Source organism: Anser anser, assembly GCF_964211835.1.
Source record: "Anser anser genome assembly, chromosome: 5".
Lineage (NCBI taxonomy): Eukaryota > Metazoa > Chordata > Aves > Anseriformes > Anatidae > Anser > Anser anser.
Genome location: NC_139725.1, coordinates 49,588,964 through 49,609,533, shown reverse-complemented (window position 1 = coordinate 49,609,533; position 20,570 = coordinate 49,588,964). Strand labels below are relative to the sequence as shown.

General features: G+C 38.8%; 1 protein-coding gene and 1 long non-coding RNA gene across 5 annotated transcripts in view; one reads left to right on the top strand and one right to left on the bottom strand.

Annotated features, from left to right (window-relative positions):
• The window catches only part of LOC310900632, a 79,759-nt gene that overhangs the window by 5,907 nt on the left and 53,282 nt on the right, over window positions 1-20,570 (bottom strand). The window lies entirely within an intron of this gene.
• TTC7B (tetratricopeptide repeat domain 7B) overlaps window positions 1-20,570 on the top strand; it is a 137,234-nt gene that overhangs the window by 107,763 nt on the left and 8,901 nt on the right. For all 4 annotated transcript variants that reach the window (XM_083838843.1, XM_083838840.1, XM_083838841.1 and 1 more), the window contains one exon: window positions 481-683. In XM_083838843.1, coding sequence (XP_083694969.1) covers window positions 481-683 — 203 coding nt within the window. The remainder of the gene's footprint in view (window positions 1-480; window positions 684-20,570) is intronic.

Sequence of the window (20,570 nt, the reverse complement as noted above, 5' to 3'; positions counted from 1 at the left end):
GCATTGTATTTCTTTAAAAAGGATTCTGCTTTGAAATAGGAAACTTTGAACCAGACTTGACATGTAATGATTGGTAATTGGAGGAATTGCTACTTCTTGCTGACTGATGTATAGAAGCAGAAAAGCCTGTAATTAGTTCCATGCTCTTACCTACTGTAAGGATCTCTGTTGCTTTGTGTTGGGCTTGCTGTTCTTAAATAGCACTGGAATACTTGTGTTTAAAAATAAGATAAAAAATCCAAGACTCTGGTTAAAAATAACCAGAGAGTTTAAAAGAAACTATAAGGAGTTTTCTGGTGTTTAAAGTAGCCATTTAAAACAATTTATGCAATAGTTTCTCCTAAGCTGCAAAATTTCTTGAGGAAAATGACCTTTGCCTGGAATGAAACAATATGCACACATAGAGAGCTTGTTAAAATATCTGGTTGTGGTATGATGTTGCAGGAATCATTCATTGGTCTTCACTCTTTCCTTCCACAGCCGAAGTGTACATAGGGATTGGGAAGCCTGCTGAGGCCACAGCGTGTACCCAGGAAGCAGCTAATCTCTTTCCGATGTCACACTATGTTCTCTACATGAGAGGTCAGGTGGCTGAACTTCGTGGAAATATTGATGAAGCCAAACGCTGGTATGAAGAGGCCTTATCTATTAGTCCTACACATGTGAAAAGCATGCAGAGGCTGGTAAGTCAAAAGTTCATGTTAATAAATTATTTTGTTGCAATTTGTGGTACTGGATTCTGCAATCTTAAAGAACTTGTATGGCTGCTCCATAGCTTATGAGTTTTCGATCTCTTTTGGATCCATTTTCTTATTAGTGAGGTAGATTTGAAAGCAATCTTTTGTGGCTTTTTATTCTCTTCTTTGCCTGTTGGGCATGAAAAGGATCTGGAGGCAATAAGTATTTCAGTCCTAACAGAGACTTCAGGAAAAGAAGTTATTCGCATCTGCCTAATACTCAGAGCCATTGGGAAATGAAGGTGGATCGTGGCAGGAGAAGAGTTAGATACCATAGTCTAGATGAAAGACCAGTCATTCTAATAACTAATTCCTGACTAAAAGTGGAATTCTACACGTTGATTAACTACATGTTAATACCTATTAATTAGTGCTATGTGATTTCTTCGATTTTTGGAAGATAGATAATCAGTTTTGCCCTCAAAGAAATGTGTAGCTCTAATAACAAAGGTGCCTTTCCCAGTAAACAAATGTATACATATATTTTATATATATTGTCCTTACTACACTTGGAAAATCTATCTCTTTCTCAATCTACTATCCTTTTCTTTAGGATAGAGCAAAGTAGAACAGCAGCAATCAGCTTCTTCTGCCCAACCTTTTTGTTTAGTAGGATAAGCTGGTTTCTGCCTAGGTGCTTATGAATTATTCAGAGAAATTTCTTGTGCATCCCTGAGGGGAACATATGAGACAAAAGATCAGACAGGAAGACAGCACAAGAAAAGTTTTTTGTTTCACCTTTTCAGCATTTCAAGATATTTGAGCCTACTGACAAATGCTGAAAGGTTAATTTTTCTGAAGAAAGCTGGCAGTCAACCAGCACAGTTCAGTGAAAATGAAGGCTTATATTTTTCTGGATTTCTTTTGCTCTTCCTCCCTTTAATAAACAGTCTGTAAACACCCAGTGCTCTTCAGATTAACTGAGAAATTAGTTAATATGAGAGTCCTGAGAGATGAAAAATACTATGTTTCCAGTCTGGATTCTGTGTTTATGACCTTTTCAGTTTGAGATGGCTGCATGGAAAATCTATTGGAAGAAATGGCTGGAGGATGGAGGAAATCTATTAAATTCGTTGGATTGGCCAGTCCTTTTTAAGCATTCTCATAATTTAAAACTTTGCTCTTAAGAATCTTTCTCAGTTTCTCTAGAATTTTTTCCGTGTTAAGATATTATTTTAAATATATGCTGAGAGATTTATGCTGCTTAAATACAAACATTGGAGATAAACACTATTAAAAATACTAGTCAGTGTAATTTGATAAAGGGAAAAGTACAGGAATTTGTATTCATCTCATCTTTTGACAATTGCAAAAATATTTTGAGGAGGACATTTACAGCATTTATTTTGCTTGCGAGTATAGATGAGTACCTGTACATCTCAACACTTTGTTTTTGGCTGTATACTTATTTATAATAAAAAGATGTAATCTTAGTGGCAGGCAAGCTATAGCAGCAGTGCTATGGAGCTACCAGACTCTAAAATAACAGCTGAAACTTTAACTTAGAATTCTGAATGCAGTTATAATAAGATGACCATCAGTTTAGGAATCATAGTTCTGTGAAAAAAAATGTGCATTTATATGATTAATTAGGTATTTTAAAATTATTTGATAATGGCTTTCTAGTAATGCTTAAAAAGCAAAACAAAATGCTACTGTTTCAGCATGCTGCTTACTTTAGAGCTTAGGTTAATTTAATAAGCTTTCTTGAATTTATTTTGTTGTTTTTTGTTGTTTGGTCTGTCTCTTTTTTTGGCAAATATCAAACGTAAGTCACAATAACTTTATTTATAAAATTCAACAAGAAGGAAGTAAGATGTAAGGACGACACAGAAGTTCTACCTTGTAGTATACATATCCTTCCCTATGTCTTCAAGTCAAATACTGGAAATAGCGAAACTTGAAATGAGTTTTTAAGTTTTTTTCTTTTAATTTCAATTTTAGAATGAGTAACATTTGACACTCAGTTAAAATTTCTTGGTGTTAATGTGGATCTTTGATTTGAGATACTATGTGTAGTTGCACAGAGAAGAACAATAGTAGCTTATTGCTAATAGGTATGACTTCTCCTTTTGTAATTTCATTTTAAAGATGGTACATCACTCTGCTAAGAAGACTGATGATTTAACATCCAAAGATTATTTTAAATTTTGAATCTTTACTATCTTTCAGTACAACTTTTTTTGACTGAAACTCTGTTCAGTACTTATTCCTGAGCATAGTCTACTGAAAAAGCTCCACCATAAAGTGCTAGAAGGATGTTTTAATTGATATAATCTCATTTGTGGAATATAGCAATTTCCCTACAGCATAGTATTCTAATTCTGGCTAGATTAATTCAGACATTGATCCTTCTGCAGGGTGAGAGTTAAGTACTGGTTTCTCCATCCCTCCCAACATGCCCAAAGAGAACTGAGCAATCTCAGTTGTCACCTGAAAATGTGAATACGCATAGGTTCTCAGAATTGGTCAAAATTTGTCACATAAATAAAGCTGTTTACTAGTTGTTAAGGATAGATTTTTTGTTTAGTTTTATGATTAGCTTGGCTTATTGGCTACTGTCTTTTATGTCCCTTTCAAAAATCGTTATCAGTGCTTTGCGATTTCAGAAGTTTGACTTAATTCAGGGAATTTCAGGAGTTATTAATTTATAGCCTACATAAAATATCTTGAATTGGTAAAAACAGTAAGATTACCTTATAAGAGATACCATTGCCTGTAAAAAATAAAATACTGTCAGTCAATTAGAAACAAGCCTCCAGAAAAAGAGGGAAATTTTACCTGGAGTAGAAATAAGAATTACTGGAATAAGGAAAAACTGGAGAACTGAGCAATGGTGTGAAAATTGGAGCAGTTAAGAGTGGTGTAAAGTGTCTGCTCACCAAGGAAACAGTCATGTTAAATGAGAGGGTTTGGAAGGAGATGTTAACTCCTGCTAATATTTGCTGTGTTAGTGAAATGCCTAAGACAACATGACATGAAATGGTGGGAACATGATTCATGAATAAAGGACAATTTCTTTATCTGTATTCTGTCCCTGTTCACTCAGACTTCTTGGGAAATTGGACTGACTGCGGTTACATTACATAAGGTGTGAGAGATTCTAACAGAAACATGACTGCAGGGGGCAGTGTGTTTGTGTTCATGCTCCTATTTCAGTCCCTTCTAAAGTGTGTTTCTAGTTCAATCAATTGAATAACAGCAACAAGTTCTTTCGAAGAGAAGTGTTAAAATTCTCTTGAGTTGCTTCTGCATCTGAATTATTCCCCATACAGTTAAAGTTTATATCCATACATTCATTCACTGTATTCTGTTAAGCAATTTTCATTCTAAGATTTACCTTGTTCTCAGGTCCAATTTCTTTACCATTTGTCATTAATTGCAGTTTTCTCCAAGCCTGGGTTTTTACCATCTTGCTGTTGAACTAGATCCAGCTCTTGCAAGATGTCAACACTGAAGCAGTAGCATGTCAATATCAATTAGCGTACTTCACAGAGTGTAGCAGCAATGCATTTGAACAAATGCAGCCTCCTTTCTTGTTTTTAAAGGTTGTATAATGTGCTCTGGGAATACAATGCAAAGTTGTATTCCAAAGGTTTGAAATACTTAGGTTTGTGTTCTGGGTTTCAAATCACTTTTTATCAAACCTGCTGAAATTTAAAATGTTATGCTTCATGATAAAATTGAAAAATGATGTTTCGTACTTCAAATGAATGTCACATGTACTTGGTTGTCACCTGCCCGATTTTGGCCAGAATGGATTTCTTTGAACAACTTTCTCTATTCTCCCTGCTCTTTATCATCACCTCCAGATTTCTGCATTACTGCTGCCTTCCTGCTTTTGTCATTGTTTTCCTCCCTTGTGAAAAAAGAATAAACAGTCTTTTATCTCCTACAGTCAGAGTGCTGTTGTGGAAAGTAGCCCTTACTGATGACGTCTGAAAAGTCCTGAAACAGGCCATCATTCAGTAATGCCTGAAAAGGCAATGAATATTTCAACTCATTGTCCAGGAAGCAAATCTACATATTCGCTCTCAGGCTGAAAAATCCTTAGCTAAATGCAGCTTTTACACGAAATAGTTTTTCTGGCATCTGAATATCATTATAACCCTGGAAGATTACAGTATTTTTTTTAATATTAAGTAATTCATTATAATACTTGTCGGTTAATCCTATTAGTAGCTTAGCTATTCTAAGAGCATAAAACTGAAACAGAAAGGGTGAAATTACTTGTCCAAAATTACTCAAGCAGAAATAAGTTTTCAAAAATCATTATCTTAAAGAATTACATTCTCCACTCCACGCTGTTAGATATCTGTTAAAGTTTTCTGTAATGCTACATAAGTCACATCTCTTAAGGCTTCTTTAGACTAACTACACGTGCTTTACCTCTCAATTACTAATATATTGTTATTAATTTCTACCTACATTTTTTTCCAATTCAAAAAATACTTTGCCAGAAAGAAGCCTATCGGGCGGTATGGATAGTATATGCTTATGAGTCTGTCAAAAACACTGTGTCGACTGAAAGAAAGGAAAAGCTGAGAAGATGATAGAGATGTGAGTTCAGACCCTACTTGAAGGGATCAGGGGAGCTCAAGAACAGAAAAACTGAACGCTATCACCCAAAGTAACTTTTTTTCTTTTCCTTCAGTGAGGCAGTATTCTCTAGTATTTATTCTTCCTTTCCTAACAAGGACCTCATCTGGGAAATGTTCACTCAGTCATTTGATTTTCAATGTAAGGCCGTTATATTATAAAAATTGTTGGTTTAGGCCACATAGACTTGTCCCAAGGACATTATACTGATCCCTGTGGGTGTTTTGTGTTGTTAACTGATTACTGTAGAGCTAAATGCTAGTGCTAAATCTTAGTGTTCATTTGACTTGCTTTTTAATGGCATCTTTATGCACATAGTGTTTGGAGAATGAAGAAATAATGGCAATCAGTTGTTAGATTTGTTAGTAAAATACTTTGGGTTTGCCCTCCAAAATGTCTGTGCTCATCCTGGGAACTGTTGTCCTGAAAGTGGTGTTTCAAGGCTGATAAAACATAGGTCCTAATTCATAAAAGACAACGGAGCTTTCTTTTCACGTTAGCCAGTGCTAACTCCAGATGGTTTACAGCAGCTGTAGCAGGCGTGGATGTTCCAACAAGAAAATACCTCCACACTTTGATGCTTTTCGCCATCTGAGAGTGAGCTCTGTAAGGGCTCTTCAGCAGGTTTCCACATGAGAAATGTCTGTGCTGTCCTCAGCTGACAGCCATTTAAAGAGGAATACTGCTGGCTTGAATTAGTTGTTTGGTTTAGACGATCTGTGAATACCTGAAGATGCAAAGGTAATGTAATTTTGTACAGCATGCACTGTTGTACTGAAAGAAACTGGAGTAAGATGGGCCATATAGTATTTATGGAAATCTAGTAGGAATTGGTAAGAGTTAATTAACATGCTGTAACTCTTTAAGTGTTTTTTAGACCTATTTCTTAGTTAACTTTCCCGAGATTTTTATTTCAAAGGTGTTTTCTTCCTGAATTGAAAAGTGGTTATCTTTCTCTTTTTAATTTATCTCCCTCTCTCTCCCCCCGTCTTTCCTTATTTTTTCTTACAGTAGAGATTTTTGCCTGGTACACTCAGACGTAGCTTTCTGTTTTTGTCTGTTTTCATGTTATCTCTGTGGTAGATTTTTCCATGTTTTATCAATTCAGGCACCGCTTACCAGAAGCCGTTTTATCATTTCTATTTGTTCCCATTTTTAACAAACGGAAAAATAATTAGTGGTACACCCTGGCAGGAGTAAGGGATGCTTTGGCTAGAGTAGCTCCTCTTTAGTTGGCAGGTCACGAATCATTCCGGTGTTTTTGTTGCATTGTGTGAAACTGATAAAATTCCACCCATCAGATAACTCATCACAATTTGCTGTTGCAGGAGGTCCGTCTACAGTGTGCAGTATCACTCCAGAGTTGCTTCTCTCCACTCTGTAGATTCTGAGCTTTGTTTTCAATTTTCAAAATACAAGCAGGAGGACGTTGTTGATGTCCAGTGTAAGCTACTCTTTCTTCCATGCCTTTTTCTGCATTACTGACGACATAAAAGAGGATGGAGGTGGGGGAAAAGCAATACAGATTTTTACATGTGTAAAAATACTACCAAGCAAGACTAGTGTAATAGGATGAAAATATCAGTAGTCTCTGGTAATTCAGGAGGCCTTATGTCGGTGAGGTGCTAAGAGTTGCTCTTGATATTTAAGTTTTTCCTGGTTAAACAAAGAATAAAAATGGAAACAAGTGAATGTCTGGAAGAATTTTGAAAATGTAGGCTTTACCCTACTATTCTCTACAGTCTGTTACATCCCTTTTCATGGGTACTTGATAGTGCCTTTTTGCATAGACCTCAGAAACACAGTTTTCATTTTTTTGTGTATGTAATTACCTTTTGATATGAGAATTGCTTTGCAAAACACTTTCTAAATTAGGTCATTCTACTGAAGAATGTGCCGGGCTAATTACGGTTATTTTGCTTCCCTGGGCATTTTTGTGCTTATTGAGTTTATTAAAATATTACTTTATAGCTGGACCTGAGAACTTGCCCAGCAAGAAGCTGTGTGGTACCTGGTATGCATTGCAGTCTTCCCTGTAGTCTCTAAGGGCTTTTGCTTCTAGGCAACATCTGGCACCTAATAATCAAATTTCATATAATTAATAAATACGTCATATTGCCCCCAAAATAAAGCCTTTAAAAGATATGAGACAGACTGGAGACAGCAGCTCTCCTCAACATTAAAAAGAGAATGAAAAAGATATTTTTTTCCTTTTTCCTGAGAAAGGTGGTTGTGGAATTGTGTAGGTAAGAACTCATCAACTACAGGCAAACATCTGAGACATGAAGTCATTTATCTGTGTTCTTTTCTTTTTTTAATGTGCCATGTAACTTTGCATACTAGTGAAGTATAATTAAATGCTACCACCAACAGCAACCAGAATGAGACAAAACACTTGATGTATATTTTCAAATACCTGGCACAGTTGGTAATTGCGCATGAGGAACTTGCCGTACTGGGGCCAAGTACCTGGAACCTAGCTCTTTAGCCAAGTCTCTTAAGGGAAAGTATTACTGTGAAGTTGCACAGGAGTTACCCGTGCGTGCATTTGGCTATAAATCTTCTGCAGTTCTCAGGTGCATTTCTAGTGGGCTGATGAAATTACCTTTTGCTTTTTGCTTTACATCTGTCTCAGAGTCTTGAGTTGTTTTGGCATAAGCCATAGACAAGACAGACTTCTTTTAAGACCAGAAGTTACCTAATCGATTATAATGAATCCTTTTGTTCTGACTGGGAGCTAAAACTACCTGTTTGTAAAAATGGTGCTTTATCTTATCCTCATCAAGCAGAAACTGGCCTACCTCAGTAGAAAATAAATAAAAAAATACAGATCTGGAAGCAACTGTTCCTCAGCATATTATTTTATTTTATTTTTTTGCCAGGGTTATGTCAAGCAGCTGCAATGCACAGATAAGTTATCTACTCTGGTAGAGTTTTCTCTGCAAATCCTGTCTGGAACAGTCTTTTTATCTCTTTATCTCTCCAAGTCATCTCATTTTAAATTTTATTTGAAGACCTTTTCCATTTACTGAAGCTCTACTTTCCTGCTAGTCAGTGCCGTATTTAGCAGTTCTTCTCCTGCTCATGCGCATACAGTTTAAAGATGAGGTGAACCTTGCACTTTGGAGGGATTCAACCAACTTAGGTATGAAAATCATAATATAACTTCTCCTAGATTAGTTTTCGTTAAACATAGACTGCATTTCCTATTAGCTGACTGTTTTAGGTTGAGTTAAATAGTTGGCCTTTAAGTGTAGTGCCAAGCTATTTTTTGTCAGGATTTTTTTTTTTACTAAAGGTGATCAAACTAATAGGAGAAAACAATTATTTCACTGAGTTTTAACTGCATGGGAAAATATGAAGCATGTTTTGTCTGACTCTGAAAACTCTATTCCTTTCTAAGGTTTGATTGTTATTTTTCCATTATTCTTCATATTAGAGTATATATTTTGGACAAGGAGTAGCAAATAGTATGAAGAAAATTAGGAGCAGCTACTGCTCATCAGAAAGCTGCCATTTCCTGATTTCTCAGTAGGGCATAGGAGACGTACTAGTTACCTTGGGTACTGCAGCAGTCTCTTTTCTCACTAAAATAACGCCAGTGTTTTCTCTGAATAAAAGTGACTGCTGTCTTCTCTTACTAAAGTTAGGAAATAGATGACCGGTCTTTTAAGAAACCAGTGTGCCCAGAGTGGTGGACTGCAGGAGCTCCTCTGCTGAAAGCCTCTGGGCGACCTGCTTCTTTGCTCTATCTTAGTTGCAACCAAATTTCATCAGCACTCTTGATATGTATGTGCTAAGACCATAAATTAAACTAAGATAGGGCTTCAGCCCAAACCTTGAAGTCTACTCATCCATCTCCAGTAGAAAGCTGGTTCTTAACTCATTCTTATATTCTTACGCTGCTCCGTGCCACTTCTAGTTTGGCTCCTTTTCCAGTACCCCACTATATTGAAACTGTCATGGAATCATAGAATATCCTGAGTTGGAAGGATATTGGAAGGTCCCACAAGGATCATCGAGTCCAACTCCTGGCTCCACCCAGAACCACCCAAAAAATCAGACCACGTGTCTGAGAGCATTGTCCAAACGTTTCTTGAACTCCAGCAGGCTCGGTGCTGTGACCATTGCCCTGGGGAGCCTCTCCCAGTGTCTGACCACCCCCTCCACAAAGATCCTTTTCCTGACATCCAGCCTGAACTTCCCGTGAATTTACTGAAATCAGACAATTAGTTCTACAACATTTTATTTTTTTGCCTGCAATTCCTCTAGGTAATCAAATACTCTATCAGGCTAGCTTGGTGTCTCACCAGTAATAAACACATGCTGTGCTTTATTCCACTTCTCCCTATTACTGTACTGATGACCTTTCCTTCTTCAACATTTGTTCTAAGGCCTTGCATATAATTTAAGAAAACTTAAACAATCATTTTCTTTCTGACATACAAATAACATATTACTTTTTGTTAGTAAAAATGGCTCCACTATTAATCTGCTAGCCATTTTTAAAATGTATTTTCTGTATCATTTCTGTACTTTACTAGAATAATCTAGTTCTCACAATTTGGTTATCTGGACTTCTCCCAGTTTTTTTGGTTCTATGCTGGCTTTAAAAAGAGAATTCCTTTCCTTCTATTGCAAAAGTCCGGATGCTTTTTTTAATCTGGTTTTCTACTGAGCATAAAGGATCTTTTCATGCTGTTGCTATGACGTGATGCAACGTTAACATCAACGCTAAAGATGCAAGCCGGTAGCTTGGTAAACTGGCATTGGTGCTGTACATTTGGTATTGTGAAACAGCGGTCTGAGTTTCAGTTTGTCTTGGCTTAATTGGTTAGCGACTGAAAAGTCAGGTCAACATTGTAGGCATCCATTTGAAGGTGTGTTAATCTGACCATGTTGAACCTGGATGCTGGGTAAACATGTACGAGAGGCTCTGTTGTGCATTTCGTTTGCCTGAGCTAGTTATCTATGTGCAATAGCACAAGGATCAATGCTATCTAAAACCTAGACCCTTTCCAGTTCTCTGCCATCTGCACATAAACATATGCACTGTGCTTTTGATCCAAGTTCACCACACAAAACATAGTGAGAGCAGATTTAGAGCTTTTAATGCCTTTAACATCACTTATGTCATGGTAAGCTGCATGGCTAAACTGATGTGAGTGGGAAAATATATCATGAGTGGGACTTAGTGATGCTAAACTTGAAAAAAAAAAAAGTTGTTTGGAGCTTTCATCACTGCTTTTTCAATCAGCAGTGAAATGTTGATCTGCACCTTTTTTTTTTTTTTTTTCTGATAGTATAGAATCATGGAATGGTTTGGGTTGGAAGGGACCTTAAAGGCCACCCAGTTCCAACCTCGTTGCCTTGGACAGGGACACCTCCCACCAGAGCAGGCTGCCCAAAGCCCCATCCAGCCTGGCCTTGAACACCTCCAGGGATGGGGCATCCACGGCTTCTCTGGGCAGCCTGTGCCAGTGCCTCACCACCCTCAGAATAAAGAATTTCCTCCTAACATCTAATCTAAACCTGCCCTCTTCTATTTTAAAGCCATTACTCCTTGTCCTATTACTGAACTCCCTGACAAGGAGCCCTTCTGCAGATTTCCTGTAGGCTCCGTATGGTACTAGAAGGTCACTATATTAATGTGCATGGATGTTATAGAGGGCAAAAAGATAGGAGCTTTTTAGTTAATCAAATATGTACAAAACTAGTCTATAAGTTCCAAGTGCCCCCTTTGCACTTTCCATCAGCTAAACTCTTGTCTCCTACACACTATAAACGTCTACATTGTTGTGTCAGTAGCTGATTTAAATCTTCAATGGAATATTTGATATTTGGTCTCATAGTTACATTTTTAGTTTCAGCTCTCTATATGTTTAAGCATGCATATTTAAGCATCTGAGCAAGTTTAGAGAAGTAAAAATGTACCTGGCCACATGGAGCAGCTGCAGATAGTATGGCATCTAAGACACGTGGCGTGGCAGATTGACTATTACTGTAATAGAAGACTAATACTGAAATCACTTTAGATTTAAAAAATTAGTAAAAGTCTAGATATTTTTAAATGGTTACAGTATTTGTTTTCATAACAGCTTTGAGTAGTTAATACCTGGTTTCTGACTATTTTGCTCTGAAGTATGTATAATTTATTCTCAAAAAACAAAGCTCTACTGTTAATCAGTGAAAATTATCTTTTTGGTAGTTATTGCATTTGCATGTAGTTTAAGTAAAGGGATGTGTGGCAGCTCCTTGATAGCCATTTTAGCTCACGCCAATTCAAATGAGACCTTTGTCTCAAATTCACTGCAGAACTTTTAATAGTCTTAAATACTGAATCAGTCAATTTACCCACATCTCCCTTTCCCCCGGCTATCCTCTTTTCTGGAAGATTTTGTCAATGTTATCTTAGATTTGCTCAGTGAATATATTATTTTCCAAATCATTGCAGCTGAGATAGTTGGTGAAGGAAATGGCTGTCTGGATAGCAATCTGTTTCAGAATTATCTGTGGCATCAGTATTTTGATAAATATTTGATCTGGTTTTGAGAGCTCAGTTAAACTTAGCACAGTGTTATAGTGTAGGCAATAAACACAAACTACTTCCGTAGATCTTTGTTTTTTATCTTATATTATTTTTTGGTGGAAAGTTGAAGAAAAGCTAATTTAAAACCAGCAGTAAACGCGAAGTCTGTGGTTCTAGGGATCTGAAGGAAAAAGAAGTGCTGCTTTCATTATAACGGGTTGTTAGTTTTTCCCAGGTGTTCTGCTCAGGTCTGTGCTTTGATGCACTCTCCTGCCTTACAAATTGGACTCCTTCCTGGGTTTGAGCAAAGAAGACCTAAGTCTCTTTTGATGACCTTTGGGGAAACCTGGAGGGTATTGTAGCCCCTAACATGAACTGGTGTGCACATCTGTAACTCTTGCTTAGTTGCTCATAAGTGGGATTTGAAGAACTAATATTATAAATCTCCTTTTGGGGCTATGTTATTAGTGTGTTCATGTATTTACCATTATATGCAATATATATAATTTTGAGTAAAACTTCTCGGGACAGCTTTTTCCTACATAGTGGTAATACCCTACCTTAGTTTCGTAAGACATAGCAAACCGTAACTCTGTCCTTCCCCTCTGTGATTAGTGGGAGGTAAACTAGAGAGGGCAGTTTAATACCTTGACAATTCCTAAGCATGTCAAAATGGTTGTAAATATTTATTATTTTCCAGATGTTGAGGTTGAATGTAGTCTTATACTTGTGTTGTTTTAAAATGCACTTATTGGTGTCTCAGGAAACTCAAAAAGCTCTGTACAAAACAGTATATTACAACTGCGCTCTGCTAACCTGAAATGTAAGTGTGTAGCTTACATGTATCTGACATGTATCTAAGATATAGACACTTGATTCTTTCAATTATTTTTCTAAATACCTTGAATTATTACTGTATAATATAAAGAAAAATCTCAACGGTTTTAAATGCTTCTCTGTTACCCCAGGAACTAAACTTCATAAAAGGCCATTAATGTTTTTTGTGGATATATCTGAAGGTAATGTTTCAGTTCAGGTCTTCTCCAGGTAGTATTTCACTGATCACCTCCTAATCACCGGTGCTGGTGAAAGATCTATTGCAGCTCAGTGCAGCCTCAGCCACTGATACGCTGTTTAAATTGCACACGTTGAACTTGCTATTTAAGACTGATATGCTAAGGAAGTCAGGGTTACCAAATCGTTGTTTGTATGTGTGTTTGTCAGCTTTTCCTTCATAACTTCTAAGTTCTTCTGCCAATTTCATCTGGAGAGAAGACTGAATCATCTTTAATAATAATAACAACATTTGGGATACTGCAAGTTTTATGAAAATAGAGGCAAAATGAAAGACTACCAGGACTGCTACATGTTTTCAAGTATTGTATTAGCTATCAGGAAGTATGCATGAGACGTAGCATTTCTAAATTCTCTGCTGTAGGAACATACGACAGTCAGAAAATCAAACAAGGCTTCGTTATAGTCAGTGATCGTGGATCTAGCTGCTAAAAGTTAACTTTTTAAAATGATTCAAGAGAATAACATAATGTATTCTCTTACATTAGGTTGGTTAGCTGTATGACTGCAGCATAACATATTTAGACAAAATAGTGCATTGTGAGTGTTATAAAGTAGTATAATGCAGGACCTTATCAGGAAAGGACTATGGGAAGTGAAAAAAAAAAAGGCAGACTCAGTGTGTGGTCTGTAGAATACACAATGTGGAAATAGATTCAGAGCTCTAAATCTACAGACACAAAAATTGTGTTAGATAGTGCTTTGGGAAAAATATTTGCCTACTGGCCAGGGAAATCTGACCTACTAAAAGAGCAGACCACTTTTGCCTTGGTTTCTGAATTAAAATTTCTCTGCTAGAAGGTGGGTTTTGGTACCTTAAAATAAGTTACTGGAAACAAAGATGTGGTTTTAAAAGTATATTTTCTTGCTTGAAAACAAAGCCCTTTGTTTTCTGAATGGGAGTGGACAAGTAATACCTTAAAGCAGGTGTTGTCAAGTGGTTACAAATCTTCAAAAGAAGAGCAAGCAAACCCCTATAAAGACCCATTTCAATTTCCATTTTTTTCATGGTCTGTGTTACAGTTCATCCTGACAGCTGACAATAGCTTCTTTGGGATTCTGTCTGGATTTTAATTTATGACTGTTTGAAAAGTCATAGCCACAATGGCATAGGAACAGATGGCATTGTGAGGGTCACAGACCCAAAGATTTACCGGAGGGCTATTAAATGCTATGACACTACTGCAGTCTGTGATGATGCTTTGTCATGTTAATTGAACGCCTAGCCAGAAGTTGGGAGGTTACAGTTGCCAGAAATAACTGTTCTTGATGTAAAGTCTAAAACAGTCTGAAATGCTGTCAGATCTATTAAAGTAATTGATGCATCAAACGTAATTTCCTTTAAAATTGTGATATGATAGCGTGAACAGCTGGTGATCCCTGTTGAAAATAAATGATGTAGCTTTAGCCTGGGCATCCAAAGTCATCTCGCTGGCTTCAGAATCAAACCCTAAGCTTCAGAAAATCATAGGAAGTTTTGTTAGTAGGTGCAGTCTTTCTGCAGCGTGCGTTGCATTTGATTTAATACACTTGTATCTGAATATTTTTGCCTAAGGTAGGATCCATGAATGTTTAACCAGTAGCTGGTAGGAAATGTTTGTATCTCCCCACACTCAGCGCTTGCCTTAAGCTCCCGCATTCCCACCTGCTCACCAAACCCACGCTGCTGCTGTAGCTCTTAGCCCCAAAGTGGAAGCTGCCACTCTGAATTTCGGTGAGCATTAACTTCCCAGTTTGCTTGTTCTCATCGAATCATAGCCCTGTGTGGGAGTGCCTTTCTGTCATTCTCGTGTTCTCCCTGCCAACTGTGCTCCAGTGAACTAGAAAAGTGGCTCAAATGGACAAGATTCTGACACTCTTGGAAGCAGGATTCAAATCTATTTCAGCTCCTTGTCAGCTGGCAATAGTAAACCAAAGGAAAGGACTGAGGGAGAAACAGCATTTAGTTTTACACCAGTTTCTCTGCAGATTTCAACCTTGTGCACTGACTATACAGTCCAGAAAATGGATTTCGAGCTGTGAGCTAACTGCAGCATGTGATTTGAAGTGCTGTGTCCATCCGTGCAGCAATGGAAAACCATTTATAAAAAGTCCAGAGCCACGTTAAACTCATTTTCCCTCAGTCTTTAACAGGAATGTGATATTTGTCAAAGGTAAAATTAGTAGTGGAAATGTGTGGACAGTATGTATGGGAAAGGTTGGAAGCACTTGCTTGTGGGGGAGAATTTTGGAAGAACCTGTAGAGGCAGTGACATCGCTAGTCCAGTAAGAGCTAATGAAGCCTAAACTAAAAAGATGGTAGGATAGTCGATGTACTTACTACCTGTACTTGGGAAGAGCAGTTACAGGGCCTCAGTTTGATCACAGGTGAGACTTGGAGACCTTCAGGCCTTAAATCACAGAAACATCGCTCACAAATACAGACACAACAGCAAGACCGAGCGTGGGAGTGCCTGTGGAGCTGGGGGTACTAGCTGATCTGAGTACATCTCCACCACTCAGGAGCTGACCACAGGACATCGCATTGTCAAGAGTCTGCTCTCCCCACGAGGTCTGTAAGCCTACCCTTCCATTATGGATGGTGGTATTCATAGAACAGAACACGTTCATGCTCCACTGGTTCCCTCGTGTCCCTGAAACATGCAGTAAATATGAAAAATGCCCAGTAAAATCTGAGACTGACCAACAGGGCAAGTGTACCATCGGTGTGAGCTAAAGCATGAGATTTTCACTTGGGTTTCCTCCCCAGCTGGCCATGGGCTTGTTTTGTAATCCCAAGTATAACGTGGCTGGATGACAAAATGGGTCTGTTGCTTTGCATCAGGCTTGTTTCTAGACACAGTGAGCGTGTAGGTGACTGAACTGCAGCAGTGGAAAGTCTCTGAAGCATTTCCTGAGAGGAGCAGGAAACAAAACATGCGCCATGTAAACATGAGAAGAATAGGCATCATCCAAATAAGGCTAGGTGACATTGGCACAAACAAGAACAAACTGGCTAGGGAGAAGTTTGGAAAGAGGATTTGAAGAAGATTCCTAGCAATTAGTCTAACTGCTGGAACTTGCTAGGTTTTCAGAAGAAACTCTGTGCTGAGGTTATCTGTGGCAACAGCAGGGCAAAATGAATGACCTAGAAAGGCCCTTCAGATCTGGTATTAAATTGAAAATATTTTGTTAGCAAGTTCTAAGTAAAAAAATGAACAATGATCCTCAAAAAGATAATTGTGAGAAAACCCGATAGGTTTATATGGACTTGAAAGATTAAAGGTAGGTCATATTAAGCTCTTTATCTCTTCGCTTTCAGATCAGTATTAGAAAAATCTGATTTGTTGAAATATGTTAACATTATTTTTAACTCTTTTTTGGTTTGTTTACTTTTACTGTTTTTTCCCCCAAATAGTGCTCTGTGGATGTTTTTTTAGAGGGAAACCCCAAAGGCTCTTTCCTAGTTTTCAGAATATGTTGTCTTTCAGTATACTCAACTTTTTGAGGTTTTGTGAAAGGCCAGTATACAAAGAAGTGTTTTATTTTGTTTTTCTTAGTGTCAAAGGCCTTTTGTTAGCCTGTGATTACAGTTTGGCTCTTCTGATCCCTGCTCGATGGTGCACAGATGGGAGGGTGTATGGCTTCGTCCATACTGAAAAAATCCTTCCCTTAAAGACACATTTGCTGGTAGTTGTCCTGCCAGGCTGACGGTGTTGTGGTGTACCTGCAACTTCTGTGTTTTGTTTAAGATCTGGGCATGAGAAAGGAGGTGCGTGCCCTCTCGTGCCAGGAGCTTTTTGTGAAGCACCATGTGGATGCCCCTTCCCGTGGCAGTGCCCTGGACCTGAGGAGCAGATGGCAGCTCACGTCTGCTTTGGGGAGGGGGAAATGGTGTGTTCCCTGGGGGTAATGCTGTAGCCCTCACAATCTCTCTTACTAGACCAAAGTAGAAAATGGTTCCCACTGACTGTCAGCTTTGTGAAGAGCTCTGCTTTATTATAATTAACCTCTTGTTCCTAGCGATGACTGTAATGTCACTCTAGTATGTGCTGCTGTGGTGTCGTAGTACTTTTGAAACAGTGACGTTAGCCATAGACTTCGTTATAACATTTGCATACAGCATTCTGTACGTGCATAACACTCTTTGGCTAAGGGCAAAAGGAAAAAATAAATAAATAATGTGTTTTAATCTTTGCATTTCTATTTTATTTTACTAATAAAAGGGCTGGTCATCTTTTACACCGCAGTTCTGACTCTGAATATTTAATACAGTATTTGTCAGAATATTTGAGAGAAATACACATGCATAAATGCTAAAAATAAAAAAAATAGATACTTCAGAAGAGCATCATTACTTCTGATGCCCTTTCCATAGTCCCAAAAGTTCAGACAAGTGCTGGTGTCTGTAGCGTTGAGTGTGTACAACAAGAATGGGCTACAAGTACTAGCCTTGAAAACAGTGACAATTTAGCTAATCATCTCCAAAGTACTTGATAGTATTCGGACAGTTGTATTGGTTATAATTTTTAACCACAGAACCTAGTACTGGATTTGCAACTGTTTGACTTTTTGATACACAAGGCATTCCCCTGAATTTATTTTTTTTTAATTAGAACACTTGTACAATTTTTCTAATTACTGTTTCCAGAAGCCACATACCACCTGTATGTTTACTGTGGTTTTATAGAGAACCTTTCATTAATGAAGAACAGCAATACAGCTTCTAAAATGTCATTGCCTGATATTTCTTATTTCTTCTTTAATGAGATCAATGGTTGACCGATGGGAAGAAATTCATGTCCTTCTGTCCATTACTGATAATTTTACATGGAGCACAAGCTTTCAAACCCAGGAATGTCAGAAGTAGAAAAATAAAATCTAGTCTTCAGGCAGTGGAATAAGGACACTGAAGTCACAGTATCCTCAGTTCTTGCTAAATATCAAGCTTTTGCTCAAATCCTTGACTATTGACTCAGTGAGCTGACTCGGAGGCTCCTAATTTCAAGCACCTTTGTCTAAAGTTTTCTTCTAGCCTGTTCTGCACGTGTCATTTTTGGAAGATTTGTTTGTTTGTTTTTTCTCTTTTGGCAGTTGAAAACATTTCTGTTAGTCCTGTGGCTTGAGTAACAGAACTTTCACCATTTCTCACCCTTTGACTCAAAACTTGGAAAACAAAGTTATCAGTAACAAGTAGCACCTAGGACTCTTTGTAGGTAGCACGGTGATGCCGTAAGTAAGCCTAGCCTTGCTTTTGAAACCAGGCAATGTCAAGGTAGAACCACAGAGCCTACTGATAAAATGTTAGGATTTCAGTAGGGAACGTACTGTAATGAGGCCATGCAGTTGTATCTATACAATGTCTAAAGAGGGGAAAAAGGGTGAGCATATAAATGACATCCAAGAACATATAGAGCTAGAGAAATCACCGTGGATGGGTCTGTTTCATAAACAGCCCGTCTGTAGTTGTGGTTTATGTGGGTCGGGCTGTCAGCAGCGGATTGCTTCTCCTGGCCAGCCCGGTGCAAATGCTCTCCGCCGTGCTGCTTCCTGGCACTGGCACAGGTTGCCCAGGGAGGCTGTGGTTGCCCCATCCTTGGATGCATTCAAGGCCAGGCTGGATACAGCTCTGGGCAGCCTGCTCTAGTGGTTGGCAACCCTGCCCAGAGCAGGGGTGTTGAAACTAGATGATCTTTAAGGTCCTTTTCAACCCAGGCCATTCTATGATTCATTCTGTGATTCCACTCGCTGTCGGTGACATCCTGAGGGTCCTATGCAGGTTACTGTTACCCTTAACATGGGTGGGGTTCAGAGCTGTAGAGGCTGTTTTCATCGCAGGTGTGTATACTCGAAGGGTACCATGTACCTGGGAAATCCTCTTTTCTCAGGTGTGAGGAAGGTGAGGAGACGCTGGGTGGCTTTGGGTGCTGGGAGGAAGAAGTGGGGATGTGCACCGCCTCCAGGCCTCGGGATGGAGGGAGCTGGGGAGACGACAACATGCGTGAGCTTAATGCTGCCTCCTGATATCACAGCTGGCAGGAAACATAAACCACTGGCACCAGAAGGCAAGTACTGCAGATTCAGAACAGGCCATAGTCTGCGGACCAAGGCTGGACTCAGCTATCCCCTGGTGAGCAGTGGTGGTACAGTACTGGCCTGAGCCACAGTGACCTGGCGGCTGAAGGGAGAGCCGTTGCATTTTCGCTGTGTGTGTAGATGCAGCATATGAGGTAAGGAATTTTCAGATGGAGATAGAATCATGGAGTCATTCATGTTGGAAAAGGCCTCTAAGATCATCTGGACCAACCTTTGACCTAGTACTGAATCCACCACTAAACCACGCTACCAAGTTCTCCACCCACACATTTCTTGAAGACCTCCAGGGACGGTGACTCAACCACTGCCTTGGGCAGCCTGTTCCAGTGCCGCACCACCCTCTCAGTAAAGAAACTTCTCCTAATATCCAACCTAAAATAAACCAAGGTAAAGCATTAGCAAAGTTCTGAAGCTACTAGCTTTTTCAGTCTCTCAGTTGTGTGTCTTACTTGCTTCCAGTGCGCTTGCCATTGTCAAATTAGTGCTTACGATACACTGTGGTAGGGATGCTGTATCTTAATAAGCTGATAAGATGTTCAAATAAGTCGTAAATCAAAACTACAGTAGACCATTGCAAGATTATGTTGTTTTAACAGGAAAAAATGTCCCCTGAGAGCTTCCATCTAAGTATAAGACTGTGATCACCAAGTTAAAACCCCAAAAAAAACCCTTTCCATTTTGGAACTCCGTGTTACCGGCTGTGAACAGTAACGAACGAAAAGGCAAACACGCTCCTGCTAGAAGGGGTCAGGCGTTTTCAGGGGGGTTATAAATACACATATGCACCACCAACCACGCATGTTCATTATTTCACGCTGGCAATGTAAAGTTCAATGAGTAACAAAGCCAAAGTTGTTGTTTTAAAAATCTGTTGCCAAGCAGTTGGTTTTCTCCTAGCAACAAGTGTTCTGCGGCAGGGGAAGCAACTGGATACCGCCGGGGGTACGCTGGGGCTGGGCGAAGGGGAGAGAGCAGCAGCCTGGGGCTGGGAGCTTCCTTCAGCAGTGCCACGAAACGCCCAGCTGCGTTTCTCCCAGCGCTGGTGACTGAGCAAGGCAAGTGAGGGCGGCAGGAAGGGACATGTAAGCAACTTGTTCCTCGGTTGCTTTGGTTTAGCGAGGGAGCAGCTGTATTACTATTAGCTGCCTGTCCTCATAGGAAAAATTAATAAATACATACAGGGTTGCAAGAAAGTTCTATTTTGTGTATATTTGAAAAAAAAAAAAAAAAAAAAGCTTAATTCTTCAAAATAATTTTATTTCTTATCTCATTTCAGTGAGTTTTGTATTTTGCATTTTGGAAACAAAGACTTGTACATTGCATTTTCTTTTTCAATCCAAAAGAATTATGTATTTAATTTAGAGAAAATGATCTTTACTTGTAAGCATTAGTGGTCAACCATGTCGTTTTTAAGGCTTATAATATGGACACCCTTCAAAATCCCTGCATGAGAACACATCCATATCTGTCACAGCAGACACAGAGCTACATTTATTTCCGATGGAATGGCTCATTTCAAACTGAGGCACAGTGTCAGAGTTTTTTCTGTGCTTGCA